This window comes from Notolabrus celidotus, chromosome 7 (genome assembly GCF_009762535.1).
Source record: "Notolabrus celidotus isolate fNotCel1 chromosome 7, fNotCel1.pri, whole genome shotgun sequence".
Taxonomy (NCBI): Eukaryota; Metazoa; Chordata; class Actinopteri; order Labriformes; family Labridae; genus Notolabrus; species Notolabrus celidotus.
This window is the reverse complement of record NC_048278.1, coordinates 37,564,851-37,592,129: the sequence shown is the minus strand read 5'-3', so window position 1 is coordinate 37,592,129 and position 27,279 is coordinate 37,564,851. Positions and strand designations below refer to the sequence as shown.

The 27,279-nt window shown below is 41.6% G+C and overlaps 1 protein-coding gene across 1 annotated transcript; it reads left to right on the top strand.

Moving 5' to 3' along the window:
- The first annotated feature begins 1,277 nt into the window (after positions 1-1,277).
- On the top strand, positions 1,278-21,162 carry col9a1a (collagen, type IX, alpha 1a). Its single transcript, XM_034687430.1, has 29 exons — positions 1,278-1,433; positions 3,369-3,422; positions 3,536-3,571; positions 3,779-3,802; positions 6,610-6,663; positions 6,722-6,832; positions 6,920-6,952; positions 7,835-7,891; positions 8,022-8,075; positions 8,623-8,676; positions 8,790-8,843; positions 10,238-10,291; positions 10,382-10,435; positions 10,542-10,595; positions 11,689-11,742; positions 11,857-11,910; positions 11,997-12,041; positions 12,163-12,216; positions 12,303-12,356; positions 12,609-12,662; positions 14,838-14,909; positions 15,616-15,651; positions 15,738-15,782; positions 16,726-16,758; positions 16,928-17,074; positions 17,481-17,535; positions 17,723-17,911; positions 18,041-18,118; positions 20,596-21,162. The coding sequence occupies exons 1-29, from the start codon at positions 1,278-1,280 to the stop codon at positions 20,799-20,801; spliced, it is 2,025 nt and encodes a 674-aa protein (XP_034543321.1). The 3' UTR covers positions 20,802-21,162.
- The last annotated feature ends 6,117 nt before the right edge of the window (positions 21,163-27,279 follow it).

Here is a 27,279-nt window from a genome sequence, read left to right as displayed (position 1 = left end):
CTAAAACTCTAACAATGACTGTCGCGAAAAGACAAAGGTCCTAGATATCCGGTCCCAGGTTTATGCTCCTGAAACTGCAGCCTTTGACTCTGCAGACATAAACTATTGGAGGGAGCTCCATCTACTCCAACACTGAGGTTATTTATGATTTAAAGGTCCTTATGGGGTGGCAGGAGCTCAAGCTGTTGGGACTTGGCTTGGGAACTAGAGGGGTTCAAATCCCAGTACAGACAGAGTTTGGAGAGGTGCTCCTTGCCTTGAACGAGGTGCCTTTGAGCAAAGTGTTTTGAGCCACCTCTTGCAGCAGGATTTAATGTTAAACTTCCCTTCAGAGATTGTTCAAGTGTGTTTTCTTCATTGCAGAAAGTGGAGCCACACTTTCACAAACTTGTCCTAGCTTCGCCAAAAATTCCCAGAACAAGTGTTTATATTTGAGCAAGCCCACAAGTTATATGTTTGGATTAAAATTGAAGATTTGAAGAATGAAAACGCTTCATTCCTCTCAAATAAGCCTCATATTTGTACTTATAAAAGTCCTGTTTTCTCTGATTTATGAATGTCCAATTTGGAGGCTGTCGCAAAGTTCTAGAAAAACCAAGATCAAGGTCTAGACGCTGCTCAACACTAACGAATATTCTAATTGACTTTAAAAGTAGCTTAAATAAAGTATTCTGATTGTTTTTAGCATCATTTTCTGAACTTGTCTTCGTGCTTCTTCAGGGTGACAGAGGAGTGGACTCCACGGTGAACGGTGAACCGGTGAGCACACCTCATCAACTTCATGCTGACTCTGACGGTGAAACTCGTGCACGTCAGTAAACCTTTGCTAACACGTGTTGTTCTGCTCTCAGGGTCTTGACGGTGATAACGGCAAAGACGGAGCTGCTGGAGCGTCCGGACTTCCAGGAGCAGATGTGAGTGAAACAACGTGTCGAACTGAACTCGTCCGTGTGTGAGACTTTGTTACGAGTCTTGTCTCTTTAAGAAGGTGCAGAGATAAAAGATCCTGTAGGGTCTGGTTCCTTTAATCCATAAGATGAGAGTCACTTTGTGTCCTGCTTGTAAGAGGACGTATTGATGTCTGTCAGATCTGAGCGGCGGGACGTGAGGCGTTCAGATCTGCTGCTGTGTGAGCAGTTTGTCTTGGCGCTCGCCGTCCCCCCCGGATAAATCAATGTGGTTATTTAAGGGAGAGTCTCGAGTGGCTTCCTGGCAGGAACAGGGGTCTTTTTGTGTGAGGTGGAGGGGAGTGCACGGGGGGGATCTGCTGCACAGAGATGGCTGACAGGGGGGAGCGTGTGCTGGTGCAGGCGGAGCAGAAAGGGCTCAGTGTGTTCGCTGTCTGCTGCGGTGACGGTGTGGAGGACAGAGGAGGAGATTCAGAGCTGGAAACAGAGACCAGCACAAAAACACTCGCTGATGTCTCTGACCAGGTGAAGAGTCTTTTGTAGCTTCTTTATGGAGGAGGCAGGTAAGGGGAGGAGCTAAGGATGACAGGAAAGCCACACCTTTTTACTTCTGCTGCCGTTGCCTGGATGAGAAGACAGGATGTCGCTCCAGTTTCCCTCTCATACCTCTTTACAACCAACGTGAACCGGGTTGTATTTCCACGCTGGTTCGGAGCTGGTTGAACTCGTGAACCAATGCAGCACCCGTTTGTTTTTCCACCCCCTCAAGCCCGTGGAAGAGGCACGTCATGACGTCAGATTTACGTGACCGCTTTTCCCAGCAGCGCTAGCAAAAACTTTCCTTCACAACAACAACGACGGAGGACAATGGCAGCTTGTCTCCTCGGACGACCACTGCTTTGCCGCTGCAAGACAATGGCAGAAACATGTTTGGTTTGTGTTTTGATAATGGAAACCCCGTCCCTCCCCACTCGCCCCTGACTCAAGCGGTTCGTGGTTCTAGACCAGCAAAGAGTTGGTGCCGCTCTGGATCCGGTTTTCCCGGCCGGGAGACGGTTCACTCGCAGTCAAATTAGCGCCGGCTTCAAACCGGCCCTGAAACTGCCTCGGTCAAAAAGGGGTATCAGAGATGGTTGGGGGTCCAGTAGCTCCTCAGGCTGCTCTCACATCTGTGCCCGCTAACTGTCATTATCCCCCCACGACCAAGACCAGCCTGAGACCACACTGTCGTTTTTACCACAGTGTCAACAGGCAGAGGGGGATTGAGACGGACTACTTCCTGTGGATTGATTTGATATGACGTGTGATCAGGTTGTTCCTGCATTCTAGAATGAATCAGTGTTCTATTTGGCTTCTATCAACCGACAGCATTCCGTTGTTCTTCCATGAGTTCCATTCCTAAATTTAGACAGCCATGCACCCAACCAAAGACTTCATCTATTTGCAGCACAACAACCTGAACGTGACCCAAAGATCGACCACAACAAGGACCAAGTCTCTGAAAAGTCACCCATTGGTTTCTGAAGAGGCGTTAAGAAGCCCAACGATAGCAGACGCTTTATTAGAAATGCTGACTCCACTTAACTTTGGGCCAACCCTGACAGTCAAAGAGGGGGAGCTGAGGCGGGCCTTAAGCCTCCTGGCATACAGCTACAGCGCCCCCTCCTGTCTGTCCAATCAGCCACACCCTTAACTTCTTCTTCTTACAGTGTGTACGGATAAATAACTGGACTCTTCAGACTTAAATCATTTCTGTACCGGACTGTCAACACGTCATAAGCTGCTGTGAAAATGAGCATCTTAACACGGGTGTTAATGGAGACTTCTTCACTTTTGGGGCCAGACCTCTAGTGGATGCTTGAGGAACTGCACTTGTTTCAACGCCAAAGACGGCAGCTTGCCAAAATCTGATACTCTGTTGGAATCACTCCAGGTTGGATGAGCTAGATGAACAGAAACTAAGTGGTTGAGATAATCCAGCTGGACTTGTTTACAACCTCTCTGATTGTTTTCCTCGTTCTGAAATGATGTTTTTGCAGCTTGTTGTTTAATCTAGAGAGGACTTTTGTGAATGAAATTATCATAACAGTCAGAAATAAAGACCTACAACTACAAACAACACCAGAGCTGTGATGGATAGAAGTTTTCTTGTTAGTTTTGTGATGACAGACTAATCCAGGTCTGACTCAGTGGTGACATAATCTGTTTAGTGTTTTGGTGTTGTTTGAATCCAATGCTTGGTTTTCGAGTCCAACTTAGGGTCCCCTTTGCAAAAAACAGTTCCTCTAGTGTGGCTTTAATTTCTCTTATAAAGCAGAGGACAAATACATCTGAAGTTATGAGACACAAAACATGTTGTTCTATGTTCCTTTCTTCTGAGAGGATACTGGGACAGGTTTATATATCATATTTTTCACCTTTTTAAAACGTCTTTTAAAGAATCATGTGTTTCCATTGTAGGGACCTGTTGGACCTCCTGGAGACCTGGGTGGAGTGGGCCCTCAGGGACCAAAAGTAAGTTTCCCATCAACACATTTAATGAAATACTTCCCCCTGTTGAGATCAGGATGTGTTTGTCTGACTCCTCGGCATCGTCTGGAGTCTGATGAATGTTGTCTGTGTTTCAGGGAGATGCTGGCGCTCGTGGACCTCCTGGGGAGCCTGTGAGTACAAATATCAACCTGAGATTGACTAACGACCACATGTTGATGGAACAGAAATTTAGATTATTGATGATAAGTTTGTATCTCATGTATCATTGGTAGATTTTCTGATACATGCTACGTTCTACGTGTTCTACGTCCTTCTTGAATCTGTTGTCTGATCGGTCTCTGTCTGACCCCGTCCATCTCTGGTTTTCTCTCTGACAGGGTGTCGGACCTGACGGGCTCGATGTGAGTATCACACTGTACTCACTTACAATCATCTCTTGGTCTCATTTTGGCTTTAAGAGCTTCCTGAATCTTTACATCAGTGTTTTTGGATAAAGAGAGATTAAAGGTCCAGGGTCAACATTGAAAAAAAAACAGTGAAATAATTTCTATAACATCAAAAATAACAACAAACAATGAACAAATAACAGAAGGAAGTAGTCGTGAATACACCCTTTAAAAATGCTACTTAGAAAACAATTACACATTAGCATAAACGCAAACTTAAAGAACTGAAAGTGAAAGTCACAAAAGGTTGAATTTAAACGTTTTATGTAATGCAAATTTAAACTGTTACTCGTACGTAAACCTTTGAGACCGAATTGAGTCATTTGGCACGTCAGTATTTATTTGGGAGTAATATTTTCTAAATATTTAAAAACATGATTATGTTTTTGCATTCTGTCAAAGACACAGTCCTCATGCACTTCCTGGTTTCGACCAATAATTTCTATCCTACCATTTTACCAGAGGTGGGAGAAAGTCATTGTTTTGCAAGTCTCAAGTAAGTCTCCAAGTCTTTAATCCCAAGTCTAAGTCAAGTCTCAAGTAAAGACAAGACAAGTCGAGTCAAGTCCGAAGTCATAGGCGTGAAATTTTCGAGTCCTTACAAGTCATAAGCAGTGTTTACCAAATGAAATGCCATTTTAACAATGTAACAATCTGTTTAATTAGACAAATACAATTAATGCATTTTGGATTGTTTCATTCTTCATTCGGTGTTTACATTGCCTCTTATTGACATTTTGTTGAAAGAGGTAGAAAACTTTAAAAAGACCAGTGCGAGCGACAGAACTTAATCCCACAGAAAAAGAGTGCTGACTTAGCATTCAGGATATAATCAGTGCTAAGCGGTGCAACAACAAATGAACTTCTGGAGACGTCGTACATTCATTCTAACTCATCTAATGCTCAAAATCTTAAAGGGGACATATCACGCTTTTTTCATCAACATATTTTGGTCTAAGAGGTCCCCAAAACATGTCTTTAAAGTTTATGCTCAAAAAAACACTTTGAAATCAGATTTTGGTCTGCCTGAAAACCCTCTTCTTCAGTCCTCCTCAGAACACTCTGTTTTCTCTCTGACCACGCCCCCTCAGGAAGTGGATGTGCCTCGGCTCTCCAGCAAGTTGATCTAATGTTTACATGTTGGCTGAATATACACGGCTGCTCAGAGATCGCGTTACTTCAACCCTCTGAATCTGATCCTGACGGAGAGGCGCCTGCAGCAGGACCTTTCTGAACGATTGGTCATAGATTTAGTGTTTCTTGTTGTTTTATTTATCAGTATGTAGACGTGTGTCTTGGTACACAGCTACGAACATGTAGCTATGTGGCTATGCTAACTAGCGCTAGCACTTATCCATGATAAATAAAAATCATCCACTAGATCTTCAAATCTGCAGACGTGGGGAGTCAAACCGACCTCTGCCAGAAAGGCAGCGGGACCTTTTCTGAAGGATTGGTCACAGATTTAGTGTTTCTTGTTGTTTTATTTGTCAGTATGTCGACGTGTGTCTTGGTACACAGCTACAGCTACGACATGTAGCTATGTAGCTATGCTAACTAGCGCTAGCACTTATCCATGATAAATAAAAATCATCCACTAGATCTTCAAATCTGCAGACGTGGGGAGTCAAACCGACCTTTGTGTTTATTAAGACAGCCTACAACTAGCATGCCTCCCTCCTAAGCTCCTTGTTAGCACACATGTGTGCAGGGAATGAAAAACGGAGGAGGGGTTGAGTTGTATTTTATACAGTCTATGGGCTGAACAAGCTCCGAGCTCTGACTTCCTGTTACAGACCGGATATTGTTGTTACGTAACAAAAACACTGAAGTCTGAAACGGCTGGTTTCACACACATTTACAGAAAGGTGGAGAAATCAGAACAGGGGCAGAATGGATTATTTTCATTTTCAGGGGGTTTGTAGACAGGGACACAGATTTCAGGTAGAGAACCATTAAAAAGTCAATTTTGCATGATATGTCACCTTTAAGTATTTTCAAGTCCTCAGACTACAGTCCGAGTCAAGTCCCGAGTCATTGATGCCAAAGTCCAAGTGGAGCTGCAAGTCTTTGATGATATTGTCAAGTCGAGTCCAAAGTCATCAAATTGTGACTCCAGTCAGACTTGAGTCAAGTCGTGCAGCTCGAGTCTGCACCTCTGCATTTTACCCTGACAGAATAACTTAAACAGAGCAGCTTGGTTGACCTCTTTAGTGATGTCACAGGGTTCTGACCACACCCCCAGTACACTCTGACATCACTGCACGTTCAACCACAAGAGGGCAGCAAACACAAGATTACTTTTAGTGTTAAGTTACTTTATAAACCGCCATTTTTAAAGCTTTGTCATGAATCTCAGGCTGGTGTTAACGTTAATACCTATTTATGACGTACAAAGTAAACAAGACTGTCAACGATAAGGATACGTTGTTTTTTAAAAATAGTTATTTTAACGTCTGAGGGGGGTAGGTGTCAGACTGCATGCTGCGCTAACAGCCTTAGCTTTATCATGGCAAAGAAAAAAAAAACTAGTTTTACGTGTATAAGATAAAAAAACAGCAAAGAGACAAGTGCTACCACTTTGACCACAGGGGGCGCCAAAATCGACACAGCAAAAAGGTCCTCACAGGAGCTTTAAGTGTCACAACTTACAGAGGGTTGTTATTTATTCAACGCAACTTATTTTATAAAAGTTTGTACAAAACAAATTCATTTCATCGTGTTAAAGGTTAGACTGTTTAATGTTCGGTAATTGTTCACAGGGTATTCCTGGAACAGACGGGCTGCCAGGTGAACTGGGCAAAGTTGGAGCATCTGTGAGTAAATGTATCACATCAGTTATGTAAAGTAAACATGGCGATGTTAATGTTATAGAGTGTATTGATCAGAGTTTGTTTACACTGTGTTAATAAAGACTTGTGTTTCTCACAGGGAGCCAGAGGAAAGAGAGGTCCGGTGGGTCTTCCTGGTGTTGCTGGGCCGAGGGTAAATATCACAGCTTCCGTCTGTACTGCTGGTGAAGACTCTCAGAGTGACTGATTATTAAAGTTCAAATACTTTTATTTTTTCAAGGGTCCACCAGGCGTGTATCAAGGCGAGGACCTGGTAAGTTTGACCCCAAAGATAACGAACATCTACTTCCTCAAGTGCTCTCTAAGTTTGTGTTTCTAAAGGCCCTAAAAACTGAAGTATAAAGTCACCTGAGTAAAGGAATACGTCAATATGATTATTATATGAATTATATATGTGATATTAAAGTTACAAGTTTTTCAAAATAAGGGGCGTGGCTAACTAGACTAACAGCTCAGAACACTGTTTAGTTATCATGGTTAGCATTTAAATCAGTCACTTTGCTGTCTAGTCCATGAAGCAGGCAGTTCTTGGTGTAAAACCACCTGTTTTATCTTTGAAGTGGTGCCCCCTAGTGGCTGGAGTAAATATTACAGGAGCCAAAATACTATATTGCAATGAAAAGCTTTCTTTTTATACTTTAAAATAAAGTTTTGGTGCTTAAACCTGACAAACTGTGACTGTTTCACAATGTTTTCATGACAAAGTTCTTTACTTTGGAGCAAGGTAAGGTACCAGAAGCTGATAATTGTACATATACATGGCACATACATGGCTCCTGTACTTGTAGGTGCAGGTTTCCCAGTGTGAAGAATTGTAATTGAAGTGATAAAGATGAATAACCAATCAATATTCTGATGACATCTAAAGCATATGGAAAATGATATCTGAGATATAAGATCAACACTGCAACACTTAGAAATCGTTGCTTTTCAAATTCACGTTATCTTCTTTCTGACATTTGTTGTTAAACTCGAAATAAAGTGTGAAAAAGTTAACTTCCTGTCTGAAACCAATAGTTATTGTGAAAATGTAACTGTTAGAAATTTTGCTAACCTTCGCTTGGTCTAGCTGTCAGTGGAGCCCCCTGGTGGCAGGGCTCTTCCATGACCTCAAATAGGCTGTTGTGTTTTTCAGTGTCCCAACGCCTGCCCCTCCGGTCTGCACGGACACTCCGGTCTCCCCGGCATGAAAGTAAGAGAAACATCCTCCATCCTTTTATTGCTTTATGACTTCACTACAACCTAGCTTTAGCTTTAGCATAAGCCTGTTCTTTAAAGAGCATTTCAAATAAATGAATGTTCCTCCTTACTGCTTCCTGTAGGGCCACAAAGGACTTAAAGGTGAATTTGGTGAGCCTGGACGACAAGGACATAAGGTAACATTAGCTCCCGTATACTCATAAGTTATTAGCATGTGTGAATATAGCTGCAGTAATGTTTACATTTTAAACCCATAAATGCTGAGAATTATGTATTTTTATTTCCTTTACACTGGGACTTGTATTTGGGTGTGACATCAGCGCCCTCTGCTGGAGCCCCTGCAGAGTCGCAGGGTGCGCCCCATGTTGTGTTGATATGTGACACACTCTGCTGAAATACATTAAATAAGTTATTTTTTTATCTTAGTTAAAGTGATATTTATCCATGTGTTATGTTTGAGAGGACGTCTGAATTTAACATTAAACACTTTTGTGATTGTGCTAATTTGCAGTAGCTTAGCTTCAGCTCACCGTCTTATGCAGTGCTAGCTTAACTGGGGCTTCATTACTAATCACTATCCCACAGTGAGCTCAGTTATTTCTCCCTATGTTGAAGACATTTTAGGAGGTTATAGCCACTACAAAGGTGGCTTTAGGAGACTGGAATTGCCAAAAGAGAAAGCACACAACTGCTAACTGTGGACGAATTTGTGTTGTTTTTCAGGGCGAGGAGGGCGAGCAGGGGCTGCTGGGTGACGTCGGAGCTCAAGGACTACCAGTAAAATATTTGACCTTTCTCTCTGTTTTAATCGAGATGACTTCTCCTTCCTCAGTCAAACATGTTAACATCGGACATGTCTCTCTCTCCTCCTCTCCGCTGAGTGATTTTAGGGCCCAGGTGGACCAAGAGGCCTTCTAGGAATATTGGGCTCCAAAGGGGACAGGGTAAGACGTCACACGGTCACAAACTAGAGATGTTTCAAGGATTCACTCAAAAATACAACTCAAGGAAAGAGACCCAAAATATTCCCTAACCTCTGACCAAATAAAGTTGACCAACTTCATGTTTGTAAGCTGCTTTTTCAGGAATTAAAAATATACCATATCTCAATCTCATCTCAAGCTTAGAAATTGAAAAGCTCACTAAATATGTGTGAGGTCACGTATGTTGCCTTCAAGTGTAACGTGTTGACGCGGTTTAACATTGAGGAAGTAAAGACAAAGAAAATAAAATCAACATTTTCCTCAGTCATTTTTCAAATCATGCAGAAAAAGATCTTTATGACCAAAATTAAAAAGTTCAACTCACTTTCTGAGTCCTTAGAAAATTATATTTCTCAAATTTGAGATCTTTGACTAAGACATGTTGAATATTTTATAAAATCCATGCTGTCTAGTAGTTCTTCTACGGTGTGCATTTACAAATCATGAACTAAAGAGTGGAGGAGAAGAAGTTGGGGAAATGCATGACAAATAAGGGGAATTGAATGGTTCACTGAAAGACCAAAGAACAGACCATAAAAGGGGCGGAGCCATATTTTTTTGGGGGGTGGTCAAACTGTGGCTCAGACTTTTGTAGGAGTGGCCAGGCATGGTAAACATTAGGGGCTTACCCTAAACCTAAGTGGGTTACCCCCACTAACCACATCTACCTTAACTCCTGATATAAAAGAACCCAAATGTTATATTCTCATTTATAATTTTTAACTTTAACTCAACAGAGACAACATTTAAAAAGATGTTTGTCCAAAGCACCAACAAAATAAAATGACACAACGTAAACAGTTGATTCCAATGTAAGTCCCGCCTCTGACTAGGCCAACAGCCAATCATGATTAAGAATGACAGGATGGCCAGTCAGAGATCCTGGCCACCCCATGGCTCCGCCTCTGGATCATCAGTGACTTGTAACTTTTTAAACTTTGGATATTTGGTAAAATATGATCCACATGAGCTAATAACAAAGTTTTGTGTGAAACAAGAGTACAGGTTTTTCTTTTTTGGGCTTCAATTTGATTTTTAAAAATGTGCAGAAGCACTGGAATTAAAACATCCATTACTTTGATGGTCCTGAAACACCAGGAAATGTCATTGTAAGGTTTGTGAATGTAGCCAACAGATGGTGCGTTAATACAAACACTTTTTATGATGATAGTAAACACAATCCAGGTCAATCCAAAACAGTGAAGCCAGAGATCATTAAACGTTCTCATTCTCCTCTGACTCTAACTCAGTTTCTATTTTATTTGTTGAGATATTTCACAAAGTTTAGATTTTTTTTCCTGCTTCAATGAAAAACAGTTTTTAACTGGACTACAATTTTCTTCCTCCACCATCAGGGACCTCGAGGAAAACCCGGTGATCTAGGTCCTCAGGGGATCATGGGAGGTCCAGTGAGTACTCATCTTAATATAATGTGAAGTAACCCTTCCTTATATACCTAAACCATACAATGATAAAAAAAACTGATGACATGTTTTTAGGGAGATAGGGGCCAAAGAGGAGCCATTGGTGAACCCGGTCCAGGTGGAGTGCTGGTAAGACATGAAAACAAAGACACACTAACAAGTCTTAAAATCCTGTTACCACTGAAATACAATGTTATAAGTACCTAATCGTTTTTACTTCTTTGTCTCGTCTCAGGGGGATCAAGGTCCAGCAGGGATCAGAGGAGTACCAGGACCAAAGGGAGAGGCTGTGAGCAACATTTTATCCTATGACTCATTTCCCCTTTCCTTCAAAATAAAAGATTTAATTCAGTCATTTAGAAACTAGTTAACGGGATCACAGCTCTTTAGAGGTGGTTTATCTTTATGGTTGTAACTCCAAGTGGTTTGGGGGTTACGAGGTCTTGATAGAATCACTTGGATATCGTTAGGGTCAGATTCATTCTGAGAAACCTTAAAAGAGTAGAGTTTGATTTAGGAAAGGAAGACCACAGTCGATCAAAGTGCTGTACAAGCCTCACACAGTTGTCAGAAATCTAGCCGATACAGAAGTCCCCAAAACTGCAGTTTCCTCATGTGTCCACTTGAGGCTGGCTCTGAAAGCCCCGGACACCACATACACACCCATTCAAAAAACACGATCTTCCCAGCAGAAATAAACATGTTTACAGCCTGGGGATATTTTTTTAACTCAGTCGTTTAGAAGATATTAGGGTTGCACGTTTTGCATAATTAAGGGATTAATTAAGGGATCAAATATGAGTAAAATCGAAATAGATAAATACCATTCTGCTCAATTTAAACTCACACAAAGAGAAGGTCACTTTACAGAAAGATTAAAACACAATAATAAAACGTGATAAAATAAATAAAAAACAACAAGCAGAGGAACACCAAGTTAAAATGAAGCAGATAAATTAGACAGATTGGAAAAGATGGGGTTTGAGTTTTGATTTGAAAAGGGGTAGTGAGTCAGAGATTTCGAAGGATTTCTACTTCCTGTTTTTATTGACGGTTGGCTTGGTTCCCCAGCTTTGATGTGCCTTTCCAAGATAGGCGGTTAAATTTGGGCTGAACTTTAAAACAAACTCTTCTAAAACTGACTCGAGTGTCTTCATGTCTTCTGAAGAGCCAGAAAAACAAAGCCAAGTGCTTCATTTACGACTCCACCTCCCTTTAGAGCCTGCTGTAAAAACACCTTAGCAAATTATCTGCATCATAATAATGTACCATTTTACTACCCACCTCTACATCCTCCCATAATGTATTCTCATGTATGTAATGTTATGCACTCCTCCTCCCATAATATTTGGTTTTTAATCTCTTATCTTTCTCTTCAACAGGGCCTTCCTGGTCCAGATGGACGTGAGGGGATACCCGGGCTGCCAGCTACAAATGTAACAACGACCTGTTCATGTATCAGCATGTTTCATCGCCGTGTTCTGAAGGTGGTTTCCTAAACTCTGAGGACTTTTAGAAACATGACGTCTGATTTTTATTCTTGTTTTTAGGGTCTTCCAGGAAAAAGTGGGGCTCCTGGTGACGCTGGTCCACAAGGGCTTCCTGTAAGTCTCACCCTAAAAGAAGCATCAGTATCAGCGTGAACATATGAGCTTAGAAGTTTTCATTCAACTGTGCATTCTTCACGCAGGGTTTACCAGGCGCTTACGGTCAAAAAGGTCACGCTGCTGCACAGGTACGATCAAGATCGGTGCAACAGTTCACACAAAAACTAGAAACAGAACTTATTACAGATGTTTCTATGTTTACTGTCACCACTGGACGCATTTTGAAGTCTGTACTGTTCCTCTTTACAGGGTGTCACTGGTGATCCAGGGGTTGTAGGACTGATGGGGTCTCCAGGGAAGCAGGTACGTGGGAATCAAATTGAAATGCAGAGACGGAGGTTTGACTACGAGCAAAAATGCTGATCTGATTTGTTTTGTTTTGTTTCCAGGGTGAGCGAGGCGAGCAGGGGGAGGTTGGACCCGCCGGACCCCGAGGAGGACCAGTGAGTCATCATCACCTCAAGATTACTCTCTGAGATATGCAATACATGTGCAATATTAGGGTTAAACTCCTCCCCTTTACTTCTAGCCCTCATCATGATGACTCTCCCCTCAAATCTTTAATTCTACAGTCAAAACCAAACATCAACAATTTAAATCTTCATATGATTGATATTAATTCGTCTTTGCAGACATGTTTAGGAATCTATTTGTGTTTTTCATCCAGATCCTACCTCTCCTTTCCTTTCCTTTAGGGTGAACGAGGAGAGAGAGGACATGAGGGGCCTGCAGGATCACCAGGAGCCAGAGTAAGTGCTCAGAGAGAGTGTCAAGGTTGAATCACCTGGAGCGCCAAAACAATGAGTGACGTAGTGTGAAGGAGGCTCTGGTGTCTGCAGGAAGAACAGTCTGTATGGAGAGCAACAGCAGGAGGAACACAATCCAGCTTAATGACATCCCAACTCTCATCGGCCGAACCAGACCAACAATCTGTTCTAGGTCAAACATTTACACTGAGACACTAATCTGCTTGATGCTGTGTCACTAAAGACAATCAGCGTTTAGATTTCCCGACTTCCCTGAACGCAGCATCAGAAATGATGGATCCCACCTCCATTCAACAAACAAACATTGTAGACGTAGTTTTCTTCTCCTCTTGAGGACAGACCTGACAAAGCTTTTTACTTTCAGCTACAACTAACCTGTAATTACAGATTCTGATTCAGAGACATGTTGAATCTGGATCTCAGGGGTCTGGGTTTTAGTCTGAGAAGGGTTCTGGTCTCTTTCTGTAGTCTGAGGAGTATCCACCAATCAGGTGTCAGCAGGAGAAACAGTCTGTATGGAGAGCAACAGCAGGTGTTCTAGAATTCTGACATCAAAGACATAATTCTAGAATTCCGTCTTTGATGATGTCATAATTCCAGAATTCTGTCTTTGATGATGTCATAATTCCAGAATTCTGTCTTTGATGATGTCAGAATTCTGTCTTTGATGATGTCATAATTCTGTCTTTGATGATGTCAGAATTCTGAGAACAAATGGAACATTCCGTGAAGAAGGTCAGAGCTAAAGAAACATCAGTGTCTCTAATCCTCTTTCATAGACCTCCATTCAACAAACAAACATTGTAGACGTAGTTTTCTTCTCCTCTTGAGGACAGACCTGACAAAGCTTGACTTTGGACTTTGGACTAATCTGCATCATGATGTTGTTATTTCAGCAAACTGAAGACCCGTTAATTACAAGAACATCACGAGAACATCAGTTCCTGTTTCAGGTTCATACCGCTGAAGGAAGCCAGAGGGAAGCCTCTGTGGAACTGTTTACAGTGAAACTGAGACTCCCTAGCAACAGATGGAGGGGCCAAATTTGCTTTCTTGTTATATCTGAACGCACTGTTTCTTCATGAGTTGCGAATCGGACTGCAAACTGGAAAAGGAACTCTTGGCTGGAAGTGAATCACTGCTTACAGTGAAACTGAGACTTATCAGAAGCAAATCAATGAGGGCTTCTCTGGGGGATGTAATTAACCAAGAAATGACGGCGTAGACGTATTTTATCCCAAACTACTGGTTACTACCAAACAAGTTTGCCATCCTTCTTTGAGGCATATATCCTCGTCAGATAATAGCTGATGAGTTCCCAGATTGTCAAGTACAACCTTGTTTACTTTCACTTTGTCAAATCAAATCCTGCCATTGGCTTCTTGGAGGTTCTGAGATCTCCCACTGGTGTGAAAAGGAACTGTGAGGGTTAACTCCGACCCAATCTAAGAGGAATAACAGGATTATGGTAATACTGTTCTGGGAATAGATCTGCATGAAAATCAGATCAGGGATGCCTCAACTTAACCTCTCTGCTCTGTGCTCTCGTGCAGAATTTGGAGAGATCAGAAAAAACCCTGAAATACAAAGAGAGAGATCAGTGTCCCAAAATACTCTCTACTGTCCCGACTGATATCGAACACGACGATCGGTCACCAAGATAAGCTTAAGACGGTGTCAGGGACCTGAAGTCTTGTGCCATGCTTTTATTAGACTGGCAGGTTTTTTTATGAACTCCTGTCGCAGCAGTTAAGTTCCTAATCCGGCGGGGAGCGAGCATGAATGGCCCCTTGTTACAGAAATCTGAAGGTCCGATGGGGGTTTATTTTCTGCTGATCGGGGGGGGGGGGGATCCAGGGCAGGAAAAGAACCTGAGAAGCCCTGAAAGAGCTCTCTGTTCCCCAGGAATGCCTTAAACCGGTGGACCCACAGTCGGTACCCACACACACGAGGGAGGGTGGAACGGGTCGAGGCTCGCCGCTCAGATGATTTGACGCTCCAAATGTTTGTGTTTTTCTGTGGTTGGGTCAGGTCAAGCTTTCTGAGCGTCACACAGTTGGTCCTGTGTTGTGACTGTCAGTGTGTATGTGCATATTCTGTCTAACTGTTTTAAATGTGTGTGTGTGTGTGTGTGTGTGTGTGTGTGTGTATTCACAGGGAGGCAAAGGGGATCCAGGCCTTCCAGGACTTCCTGGTCCAGCTGGGTACCGTGGCCAGAAGGGCGACCGGGTATGGGAATATTTAACACCCCTCTTTTCTTCTCAAATGAGCAAACCCCAAAAGTTGTCTTATTCCAATTTCAGCAACTTCAGGGTCCCTAACTCAACACCCAGAGACATCGGCATCAGCGTGGTCCACTTTGTGCTAGAGTTAGGAACATTAGGCGTATCATTTCAGAGATTGAACTACTGTTAGATGTGACTTAGTTGCTGCCTGCCTGTCTGATTGATGAACAGCAGTAAATCTTCTAATTTGCTCATTGAAAGCTTGGAGCGTTTTGCTGTTGATGAGACAGATTTTCCCACTGAAGGTGGAGGAGACCAAAAACATAGCAAAAAGATGGATGAATATTTACCTTCCTTTACACATAACTCCAAATAAATGCTAATGTTGCCAGCAAGTTTTTATGGGGGGGCTTTTTTGGGACTTGGTTAGATGGGGCAGCTGAAGAGAGAAGGGGAATGTAAGGAGGGGAAACGGGGGAAGGCAGCAAAAGGTTGTGTCTGGAAGTTGAACCAGTGACTGCTACATCAAGGACGATAGCGTCTGTGTACGTGGCGCAAGCTAAGCCAAACTGCTCCCCCAGTCATATTAGTCCAATCAGACAAATCCAGACAGAAGTCATGAAGAGACAGTCAGATATCCTGAACCACAGTACAGACCTAACTTTATATCATTAGAGTGATAAACACTGACCATGTTCTTGTTCTCTCAGGGTGCAGTGGGTCTGGATGGAGCACAGGGAGAACAGGTACGTTTCACAAGTTGTAATATGACACCTGCTGTTTGTTTCAGATCAGAGAGAGTTCAGATGGATCACATTAATCTCTGTTTCAGGGACCTGCAGGTGCTGAAGGGACAGCAGGAGACACCGGAGAGCTGGTGAGTGATCGACCAAAACATCGGCGTTCGAGGTTTCAATTTATATTTAACATTTTGATTTAACATTTTGATTTATATTTACATTTCGATTTATATTTACATTTCGATTTATATTTAACATCTTGATTTATATTTACATTTCGATTTATATTTAACATTTCGATTTAACATTTCGATTTAACATTTCGATTTAACATTTCGATTTAACATTTCGATTTAACATTTCGATTTATATTTACATTTCGATTTATATTTAACATCTTGATTTAACATTTCGATTTAACATTTCGATTTACATTTAACGTTTCGATTTATATTTAAAAGCTTGATTTAACATTTTGATTTAACATTTTGATTTAACATTTTGATTTAAGATTTCGATTTAACATTTTGATTTGTTTAACGTTCCGATTTATATTTAACATTTCGATTTATATTTAACGTTTCGATTTATATTTAAAATTTCGATTTATATTTAATGTTTCGATTTATATTTAACATTTTGATTTATATTTAACATTTCAATTTATGTTTAACGTTACTTTTTATCGTTAACATTTTGATTTATATTTAACATTTTGATTTATATTTCACATCTCGATTTAACATCTCGATTGAACATCTCGATTTAACATTTCAATTTATGTTTAACGTTTAGATTTATATTTAACAGTTTGATTTATATTTAACATTTCGATTTATATTTCACATCTCGATTTAACAATTCGATTTAACATTTCAATTTATGTTTAACGTTTAGATTAATATTTAACATTTTGATTTATATTTAACATTTCGATTTATATTTCACACCTCGATTTAACATTTCGATTTTACATTTCAATTTATGTTTAACGTTTAGATTTATATTTAACATTTTGATTTATATTTAACATTTTGATTTAACACGTCCACGATTATCAACATGTCTTTTCTCTTCCAGGGAGATCAAGGAGAGGCAGGAGAGAAAGGAGCGGTAAGTTCACCTACAGACACTTCCTCCCTTCTTCACTTCCTCACTTCTTCACTTCCTCACGTCCTCACTTCCTTGTTCTCCTCTTATCTCAGCTCCAGAGTTGAACCTGTATGTAAACATTTACTGTCCAATCCTCCTGATGTTAGTTTCTTGCTGCTGTTGATTTCAGACCGGACCACCAGGAGAGACAGGAAACAAAGGACCTGAGGGCGGCCGAGGACAGGAGGGGAAAGAGGGCAAACTGGGCCAGCCGGGACCCCGGGGCATGCAGGGAGACATGGGGGTACCAGGTCTGCCTGGGACTCAGGGATCAGCGGTGAGGGGTTTTGTTGATCTGCTGACTCAGAGCTGCTCATCACACTGAAGGACAACCTTTGTTTATCTCATCAGAAACTAGTTTTTGAGTTCCTGTTTTATAAAAATTAATCCAGTATTTAAAACTATTTTGAGAATATCTAAAAGAAAATATGATTTGTTTTACATCAGGGTTCATAAAACTAGATATATATGTGGTTCTCTCAGGGTCATGTTTGCCACTGATGTACACACGTTAAACAACTTGAATACAAGAATCGCTGCTTCAACAGCTTTATGCTAAGATAACTGAATAATAATGAGGATGAAATCCAAACTAAAGAAGAAATAGAATGCCAAATATGATTAGAAATGAATAAAAAATGAATGAATAAATGTCTCATCATCATAATCTTTTGTTGGTTCAGGGGAAATCTCCAACAGACACACACATCAAACAAGTCTGCATGAGGGTAATGCAAGGTAAGTGTTTATCTTCTTACTGAACTCACTGCTTTAAATCAACACAAGAAACTTGTTTTTATAACACCTCCCAAACATGCATCCCAAAACATGCTTAATAATTAAGATTCTCAGGCTCTACATCAGTCTGATCAGCTGCTCCTGTATGTTTAAATCTAAACGTCTGACATGTCCTCCTGTGTCACAGAGCAGCTGGCCCAGCTAGCAGCCTCTCTGAGCAGACCTGAGTCGGGCATCGCAGGAATTCCCGGTCCCCCCGGCCCGCCTGGACCTCCAGGATCCACTGGAGAAAATGGTTTCCCCGGACACACTGGATCACGAGGACTGCCCGGTCTGAAGGGTCCCCTCGGGGTGATGGGTCGCAAAGGACCCAGAGGTAAGAAGCTCTTACACTGAAGAGGGGGGTCAGACAACTGAAGTCTGGGGAGGTTGAACTTCTGCTAAATGTTGGAAACTTGGATTATGTGTCGTCCTCTTGATGATAGTTATCACGTCTCCTCTGCAGGTGATCAGGGAGACAAAGGGGACAGAGGACCCACAGCAAGAGGAGCCAAAGGGGACCCAGGTGCCCCCGGTCTACCAGGTAAATAACACGCATGACCCTAAAGATACCCTCACTTCTGACTCAGGTGCATCAAACACACAGCAGTCTCAACAAGGACCAAAACCAAGACTGGATGGACCTGATCTTCAGGCCCTGAAGAGGCCACTGCATTAATAACAGACATGACTCTGTAGTGGAAGTCACTGCGTTAGAAACAGACATGACTCTGTAGTGGAAGTCACTGCATTAAAAACAGACATGACTCTGTAGTGGAAGTCACTGCATTAAACACAGACATGACTCTGTAGTGGAAGTCACTGCATTAAAAACAGTCATGACTCTGTAGTGGAAGTCACTGCATTAGAAACAGACATGACTCTGTAGTGGAAGTCACTGCATTAAAAACAGTCATGACTCTGTAGTGGAAGTCACTGCATTAGAAACAGACATGACTCTGTAGTGGAAGTCACTGCATTAAAAACAGACATGACTCTGTAGTGGAAGTCACTGCATTAAAAACAGACATGACTCTGTGGGGAAGTCACTGCATTAAAAACAGTCATGACTCTGTAGTGGAAGTCACTGCATTATAAACAGACATGACTCTGTAGTGGAAGTCACTGCATTAAAAACAGACATGACTCTGTAGTGGAAGTCACTGCATTAAAAACAGACATGACTCCGTAGTGGAAGTCACTGCATTAAACACAGACATGACTCTGTAGTGGAAGTCACTGCAGTCAAAACAGACATGACTCTGTAGTGGAAGTCACTGCATTAAAAACAGACGTGACTCTGTAGTGGAAGTCACTGCATTAAAAACAGACATGACTCTGTAGTGGAAGTCACTGCATTAAAAACAGACGTGACTCTGTAGTGGAAGTCACTGCATTAAAAACAGACGTGACTCTGTAGTGGAAGTCACTGCATTAAAAACAGACATGACTCTGTAGTGGAAGTCACTGCATTAAACACAGACATGACTCTGTAGTGGAAGTCATTGCATTAAAAACAGACATGACTCTGTAGTGGAAGTCACTGCATTAAAAACAGACATGACTCTGTAGTGGAAGTCACTGCATTAAAACAGACATGGCTCTGTAGTGGTAGTCACTGCATCAAAAACAGACATGACTCTGTAGTGGAAGTCACTGCATTAAACACAGACATGACTCTGTAGTGGAAGTCACTGCATTAAAAACAGACATGACTCTGTAGTGGAAGTCACTGCATTAAACACAGACATGTCTCTGTAGTGGAAGTCACTGCATTAAAAACAGACATGACTCTGTAGTGGAAGTCACTGCATTAAAAACAGACATGACTCTGTAGTGGAAGTCACTGCATTATAAACAGACATGACTCTTTAGTGGAAGTCACTGCATTAAAAACAGACATGACTCTGTAGTGGAAGTCACTGCATTAAACACAGACATGACTCTGTAGTGGAAGTCACTGCATTAAACACAGACATGACTCTGTAGTGGAAGTCACTGCATTGTAAACAGACATGACTCTTTAGTGGAAGTCACTGCATTAAAAACAGACATGACTCTGTAGTGGAAGTCACTGCATTAAAAACAGACATGACTCTGTAGTGGAAGTCACTGCATTAAACACAGACATGACTCTGTAGTGGAAGTCACTGCATTAAAAACAGACATGACTCTGTAGTGGAAGTCACTGCATTAGAAACAGACATGACTCTGTAGTGGAAGTCACTGCATTAAAAACAGACATGACTCTGTAGTGTAAGTCACTGCATTAAACACAGACATGACTCTGTAGTGGAAGTCACTGCATTAAAAACAGACATGACTCTGTAGTGGAAGTCACTGCATTAAAAACAGACATGACTCTGTAGTGGAAGTCACTGCATTAAAAACAGACATGACTCTGTAGTGGAAGTCACTGCATTAAAAACAGACATGACTGTAGTGGAAGTCACTGCATTAAACACAGACATGACTCTGTAGTGGAAGTCACTGCATTAAACACAGACATGACTCTGTAGTGGAAGTCACTGCATTAAAAACAGTCAGGACTCTGTAGTGGAAGTCACTGCATTAAATACAGACATGACTCTGTAGTGGAAGTCACTGCATTAAAAACAGACATGACTCTGTAGTGGAAGTCACTGCATTAAAAACAGACATGAATCTGTAGTAGAAGTCACTGCATTAAAAACAGTCATGACTCTGTAGTGGAAGTCACTGCATTAAAAACAGACATGACTCTGTAGTGGAAGTCACTGCATTAAACACAGACATGACTCTGTAGTGGAAGTCACTGCATTAAACACAGACATGACTCTGTAGTGGAAGTCACTGCATTAAACACAGACATGACTCTGTAGTGGAATCACTGCATTAAAAACAGACATGACTCTGTAGTGGAAGTCACTGCATTAAAAACAGACATGACTCTGTAGTGGAAGTCTCTGCATTAAAAACAGTCAGGACTCTGTAGTGGAAGTCACTGCAAACCACCCACACTATGCTCCATCGTTCCTTCAGGTAATCACGGTCGTGCAGCTTACGGCAGAGATGGTCGTGAAGGAGATCGAGGACCTCGTGGTGTTCCTGGAGCGGTCGGCGTCCCAGGACCTCCTGGTACTCCCGGTCTGAACGGATACTGCGAGTCGTCACAGTGCATCCTAGCCATGGTGGCGTCACCGGTTTCTGCAAAGGACTCTGGCATGAAGGGCCCCAGTGACATGTGAGGCGATGGGGGGCTGAAAACTGAGAGACTGAGAGGATTTGTCCGTTTGGGTTTTGTCACTTGGTTTGTATGATTCTTTTTATTCGTCCTCTCCTTTTTGAAGTAATTCTGACGCCATCTTTGTGAAGGCGGACCCTGAACAGCACACCTCGCCTTGTGAAACTCCTTCACATTAAATGTTTCATGTTACCTCAGATTTGCCATCTCTGTACTGTAAACACATCCAAAATTAAGAACTCACTGTCACTGTACAAACCTCCCCAGTCTTCATTCCTACCAGAGCAACGACGAGACGAGTCTGAAAGTCTTCTGTACGTTTATGTAAATGTGTCAATACGCAAATTATACTTCTGGATGACGTACATGTTTGTGAGTATCTTTGTCGTGTATCCTCTTAAATCCCTTTTCTCTAAATGTAGGATACGTGTGATGAATTCTCTGTCAGGACAACTGTTGGCAGTTTTATATGACGTCTTATTTATTATATCAAGGTTCAAGGTGACATCTTTGAGTTGTACAAAGGAGGAAATAAACACATTTTGATAACCTCTCGCATGTTTTGTATGGACGAGTGCGGCCGAGAACAACTGCGCCTGTAAATAGGAAGACTGAGGGAAGGAACTCGGATTGCCCCCTGGAGGCCATTAGGAAGAATGCAGTGTGTATTTCTGAATAAAGGTGCATCATGAAGTTCATTTTTGGCGCATAAACATTGAAATCTGTTATCAGATATTCGATTATTTCTGAAGATCAATCAATAAAGGGATTAATGATTTCTGATACAATATATTCACTCATAGAGTCTTGACAACACCTCACAGACTCTGTTTAGGATTCAGGTCATGCAAGTCAATCAATCAATCTTTATTTGTATAGCGCCAAATCACAACAAACGTTATCTCAAGACGCTTTTACAAACAGAGCAGGTCTAGACCACTCTATGTCAAATTATGAACAGAGACCCAACACCAAGACAGGGTAAGACTCAGTCTGACCCCACCTTAATCCACCATGAGCATTACACCTCGCAGTATTTAGCTAGTTACAGTGGAGAGGAAAAACTTCCTTTAACAGGCAGAAACCTCCAGCAGGACCAGACTCATGTTAGACACACATCATGCCTCGACTGAGTTGGGTCTGGAAAGACAGATAGAGGGGAGTAAGAGAGAGAAGTGATAGTGATGAGACGAGTCGTAGAAGCTGTTGCCGCTGGAGTCCAGCACGTCCGTATCAGCTGGAGTCCAGATCGTCCACAGCAGGAGGACGTCTACGGCAGCTCAGAGGAATCTACGAGACAAGGGAGCTCAGGGACTCCAGAAAGGTCTATGGTTAGTAACTTTAATGGGACAGGCAGAGTTAAAGTAAGTGATGAAGGGGTTGGGGGGAAGGGGGTGAGCTAGGATCCCAGTGTGTCAGTGTGCCAGTTCCCCCGGCAGTCTAGGCCTATAGCAGCATGACAAAAGCTGGTCCAAGTCCTGATCCAGCTCTAACTATAAGCTTTATCAAAAAGGAAAGTTTGAAGCCTACTCTTAAAAGTGGAGAGGGTGTCTGCCTCCCGGACCCTGACTGGTAGATGGTTCCAAAGGAGAGGGGCCTGATAAGTCGAGCACAGAAACATCACGGTGAGACAACCATGTGGTGAAAGTTTTGGCGCTGTGGGCAGGTGCAAAGTCCCGCTGAGACAGGAAGTCAGCGTCATCAGATGAAAGCAGGAAGTGTTGCCGCTGGACTTGATAGAACTCAGAGAATCAACACCCCAAACCATCACAGACTGCAGAGACTTCAATCTGGACTTCAATCACCGTGGACTCTGTGCTTCTCCTCTCTCCCTCCAGACTCTTGGAGCTTGATTTACAAATGAAGTTAGCCCGGGTAAGACTCCTCTGACGTCGTCTCTGGTTCAGGAGTGTCTTGATGTGAAGAATGAGACGGGTTTAGTCTCTCTTCAGCCTCAGTCCACTCCTCATGAAGCTCTCCAAAGATCCTGACTGGATGTTTCTTGACAGTCCTCTCCAGGCTGAGGTCACCCTGTTGCTTGTGGAGGATGTTGAGTCCCCATGATTGTTGTTTAAGTACTCAACTAGATAGGGACAAGCACTGCATTTCTCTCATTGATTAGCAATTTACTCAAATTTGAAATAAAATATTCTGATCATTCTAAAAAAACATTTTTAGCTCTAAGTCAAAATCTAGAAAAAATGTAATTGACATGAATGAATTGAATCAGAAATGCTTTATTTATACACAAGTAAGAATATCAAATAATATCAATATAAAAAAGTAATGATATAGAAGTTCAGAAGAGTTCAGAATAAGTACAAAAATTAATACAGAAAATAAGATGGAAGCATGTATTGTCATATATTAGCACTTAAATATAAGCTAACTAAATCTTCTTGTACTCAGTTTAATTTCTTTAAGTGTTGTAAACAGAATCCAGCCGGTAGATTCATTAAAACGATCATTTTAAAGTCACAGTAAGTGATTTTTATTGTATTTAAAGATGTTTTTTTGTACATCTGTCTCATCAGAGGTGAATGACCAGACCTAAACGTGACTCTTGAGCTGTCATAGTATTTTTAAGCAGAGGCTGCTTCTTTTAGAGGGTGCACTTCCAGGTATCACCACAAGGGGGCAGAGCATCCTGCAAAACAAGCAGGTTTAAACAGGAGTTAGAGGAGGAAGTGTTTGACTCTCTTTCTATTCCTCAAGATGTTTGTTTACTGAACACATTTTTCTGTTATTGCACATCTTGAAACTGAACATGGATCCAACACCTCGTATCAGATATGTGCTTTTAAAAGACAGTTGAGGTAAGACGTGTCCCAGGAATATAATAATAATAGTTTTATTTGTAGAGGACTTTTCAAAGACCAAATTACATGGGCAGCAAAATAAAGCAGGCAGTTCATAAAAACACACAAGTCCAGATTAAGAACATTCCCCTTAAAGAACTCTAAAGGAATACATTTATTTTAAAATATATTTATTAAGACGGTTAAAATAAAGTAAAATAAAACTAAATTAGATTCAGATAAATCCGGAAAGGCTCTACGATAAAAGTATGTTTTCAGAAGAGACAACAAAAAGGTATTACTTAGTGGACAATAACTCAGATTTTACTGTAAGAAGCTGAAAAAATATGATCACTAACTAGTTGAAAGATTTGATTTTTAATTCACTTTCTTCAGCAGATAATTCGCCATCTGCTGTTCTCAAAAGAAACTGCAACCACTTCATTTTTTACTACTTTTGTTTCAATAAATCCAACGCTTGTTTGAAAATTACATGATAAAAAATAAAATGCAGTTCAGAAACAAAAATATGTGAAAAGGCAGGTTGGTGGACTTTTGATCCACTTCCTGTTTCAGCGATGTTTCCTAAGTATTGACGATCCTTGATGCTACAAATGGGCTGCACGGTGGTGCAGTGGGTAGCGGTTCCTGGTTTGAATCCCCAGCCTGGGAAGGTGCCTTTCTGTGTGGAGTTTGCATGTTCTCCCCGTGCATGCATGGCTTCCTCCCACAATCCAAAAACATGCTCAGGTTAATTGATCACTCTAAATTGCCCGTAGGTGTGAGTGTGTGCGTGAATGGTTGTCTGTCTCTCTGTGTTAGCCCTGTGATAGTTTGGCGACCTGTCCAGGGTGTACCCTGCCTTCCGCCCGAAGACAGCTGGGATAGGCTCAAGCGGCAAACTCCGGTCTCAAACGATGAAGCCAATGCGGAAGTGATTTAAACTGCAATACATCGAAAATCCACTTGAGGCTGGCTGCAGAAACACCGGAAACCACATAGACATGAATGGGAAAAAGACGATCTTTGCAGCATTAAAGGTGACATATCATGCAAAATGGACTTTTTAATGGTTCTCTACCTGGAATATGTGTCCCTGTCTACAAACCCCCCGAGAATGAAAAGAATCCATTCTGCCCCTGTTCTGATTTCTCCACCTTTCTGTAAATGTGTGTGAAACGAGCCGTTTCAGACTTCTGTGTTTTTGTTACGTAACAACAATATCCGGTCTGTCACGGAGTCAGAGCTCGGAGCTTGTTCAGCCCATAGACTGTATAAAATACAACTCAATCCCTCCTCCGTTTTTCATTCCCTGCACACATGTGTGCTAACAAGGAGCTTAGGAGGGAGGCATGCTAGTTGTAGGCTGTCTTAATAAACACAAAGGTCGGTTTGACTCCCCACGTCTGCAGATTTGAAGATAGAGTGGATGATTTTTATTTGTCATGGATAAGTGCTAGCGCTAATTAGCATAGCCACATAGCTATATGTTCATAGCTGTAGCTGTAGCTGTAGCTGTGTACCAAGACACACGTCGACATACTGACAAATAAAACAACAAGAAACACTAAATCTGTGACCAATCCTTCATAAAAGGTCCCGCTGCCTTTCTGGTAGAGGTCGGTTTTACTCCCCACGTCTGCAGATTTGAAGATCTAGTGGATGATTTTTATTTATCATGGATAAGTGCTAGCGCTAGTTAGCATAGCCACATAGCTACATGTTCGTAGCTGTGTACCAAGACACACTTCGACATACTGATAAATAAAACAAGAAACACTAAATCTGTGACCAATGGTTCAGAAAGGTCCTGCTACAGGCGCCTCTCCGTCAGGATCAGATTCAGAGGGTTGAAGTAACGCGATCTCTGAGCAGCCGTGTATATTCAGCCAACATGTAAACATTAGATCAACGTGCTGGAGAGCCGAGGCACATCCACTTCCTGAGGGGGCGTGGTCAGAGGGAAAACAGAGTGTTCTGAGGAGGAATGAAAAAGAGGACTTTTCAGGCAGACCAAAATCTGATTTCAAAGTGTTTTTTTGAGCATAAACTTTAAAGACATGTTTTGGGGACCTCTTAGACCAATATATGTTGATGAAAAAAGCGTGATATGTCCCCTTTAATATACATGTTTACAGCCTGGTTCAAAAAACAGCTTGGCCCTGCAAAGCTAATCTCTCTAATGGCACACACTGTACGGGGGTGAATTTTTTTCCAACATGACGGTTAAGAAGATATTAAGATTATGAGTTTTGCCCAAATAAGGACATGACTGACGTGACTCCCGGTCAGGAACACAAAGCCATTGGCTAAGAGGCTCACACTACGTCACACTCTGCCTAGTTGAGTTCCGCATTACCAATATGGCTGCTGCCGTCGATTTGCTTCAAAACAGCTCTCAGGAACAGATGGGTGACGTCACGGATACTACGTCCATATTTTATACAGTCTATGGATAGGCTCCAGCTCCCCGTGACCCCTAGGCAAGGCAAGGCAGCTTTATTTGTATAGTGCATTTCATACACGAGGGCAACTCAATGTGCTTTACATTAAAACATTAAAGCATTGGAAACATTCAGACAGGCATAAAAGAACACAATTAAAATGACAAATATGATAAAACAGAAAAGAAAAGGAAAATTAGAAATATATTAAAAATTACATTAAAATTTTAATTTAAAGTGAGTTAAAATAATCTAAGATAGGAAGGCAGTGGCAAATAAAAAAGTCTTAATCTTTGATTTAAAAGAGGTGAGAGTTGGAGCAGACCTGCAGCTTTCAGGGAGTGTGTTCCAGATATATGGAGCATAATGACTAAACGCTGCTTCACCATGTTTCCTTCTGACTCTTGGGACTGAAAGCAGACCGGTACCTGATGACCTCAGAGGTCGAGGTGGTTCATAAAGTAGTAGCAGATCAGCAATGTATTTTGGGCCTAAACCATTCAGTGCTTTATAAACCATCAGCAGGATTTTAAAGTCTATTCTCTGACAGACAGGAAGCCAGTGTAGAGATCTAAGAACTGGAGTAATGTGGTCTACTTTGTTGGTCCTTGTTAGGACTCGAGCAGCAGCATTCTGTATGAGCTGCAGGCAGCTAATGGACTTTTTAGGGAGTCCTGTAAAGACCCCGTTACAGTAGTCTAGTCTGCTAAAGATAAATGCATGGACGAGTTTTTCTGCATCCTGCTGAGACATGAGTCCTTTAATCCTTGATATATTCTGAAGGTGATAGTACTGCAGTTAATACAAAATGCAGCAGCTAGAGTTTTAACGAGGACCAGAAGGAGAGCACACATTACGCCTATTTTAAAATCTTTACATTGGCTGCCTGTTGCTTTTCGTATTGATTTTAAAATTGTTTTACTAGTTTTTAAGGCGCTGCATGGCCTTGCACCAGACTACATCTCAGAGATGCTTTTAGTATATAAACCAGGTAGGTCTCTCAGATCCTCCGGCTCCTCTCTTTTAGCTGTTCCTAAGAGCAGAACTAAAACATTTGGTGACGCTGCTTTCAGCCACTACGCTCCCAAACTATGGAACAGCCTGCCGGAGGATCTGAGAGGAGCTGATGGAGATATTGAGACTTTTAAACGTAAACTAAAAACGTATTTATTCAGTCTGGCTTTTATGTAGGGTTTAACAATTTTAATACCTACCTTTTAATATAATATTGATTTAAATA

Bases quoted from the DNA above. Each gene is read 5' to 3' on its own strand.
- col9a1a (XM_034687430.1), top strand. From the start codon at position 1,278: ATGGCTGACAGGGGGGAGCGTGTGCTGGTGCAGGCGGAGCAGAAAGGG. The intron at 6,664-6,721 runs GTGAGTAAATGT...TTAATGTTATAG, and splicing joins TGGGCAAAGTTGGAGCATCT to AGTGTATTGATCAGAGTTTG. The intron at 17,912-18,040 runs GTAAGAAGCTCT...TCTCCTCTGCAG, and splicing joins GGGTCGCAAAGGACCCAGAG to GTGATCAGGGAGACAAAGGG.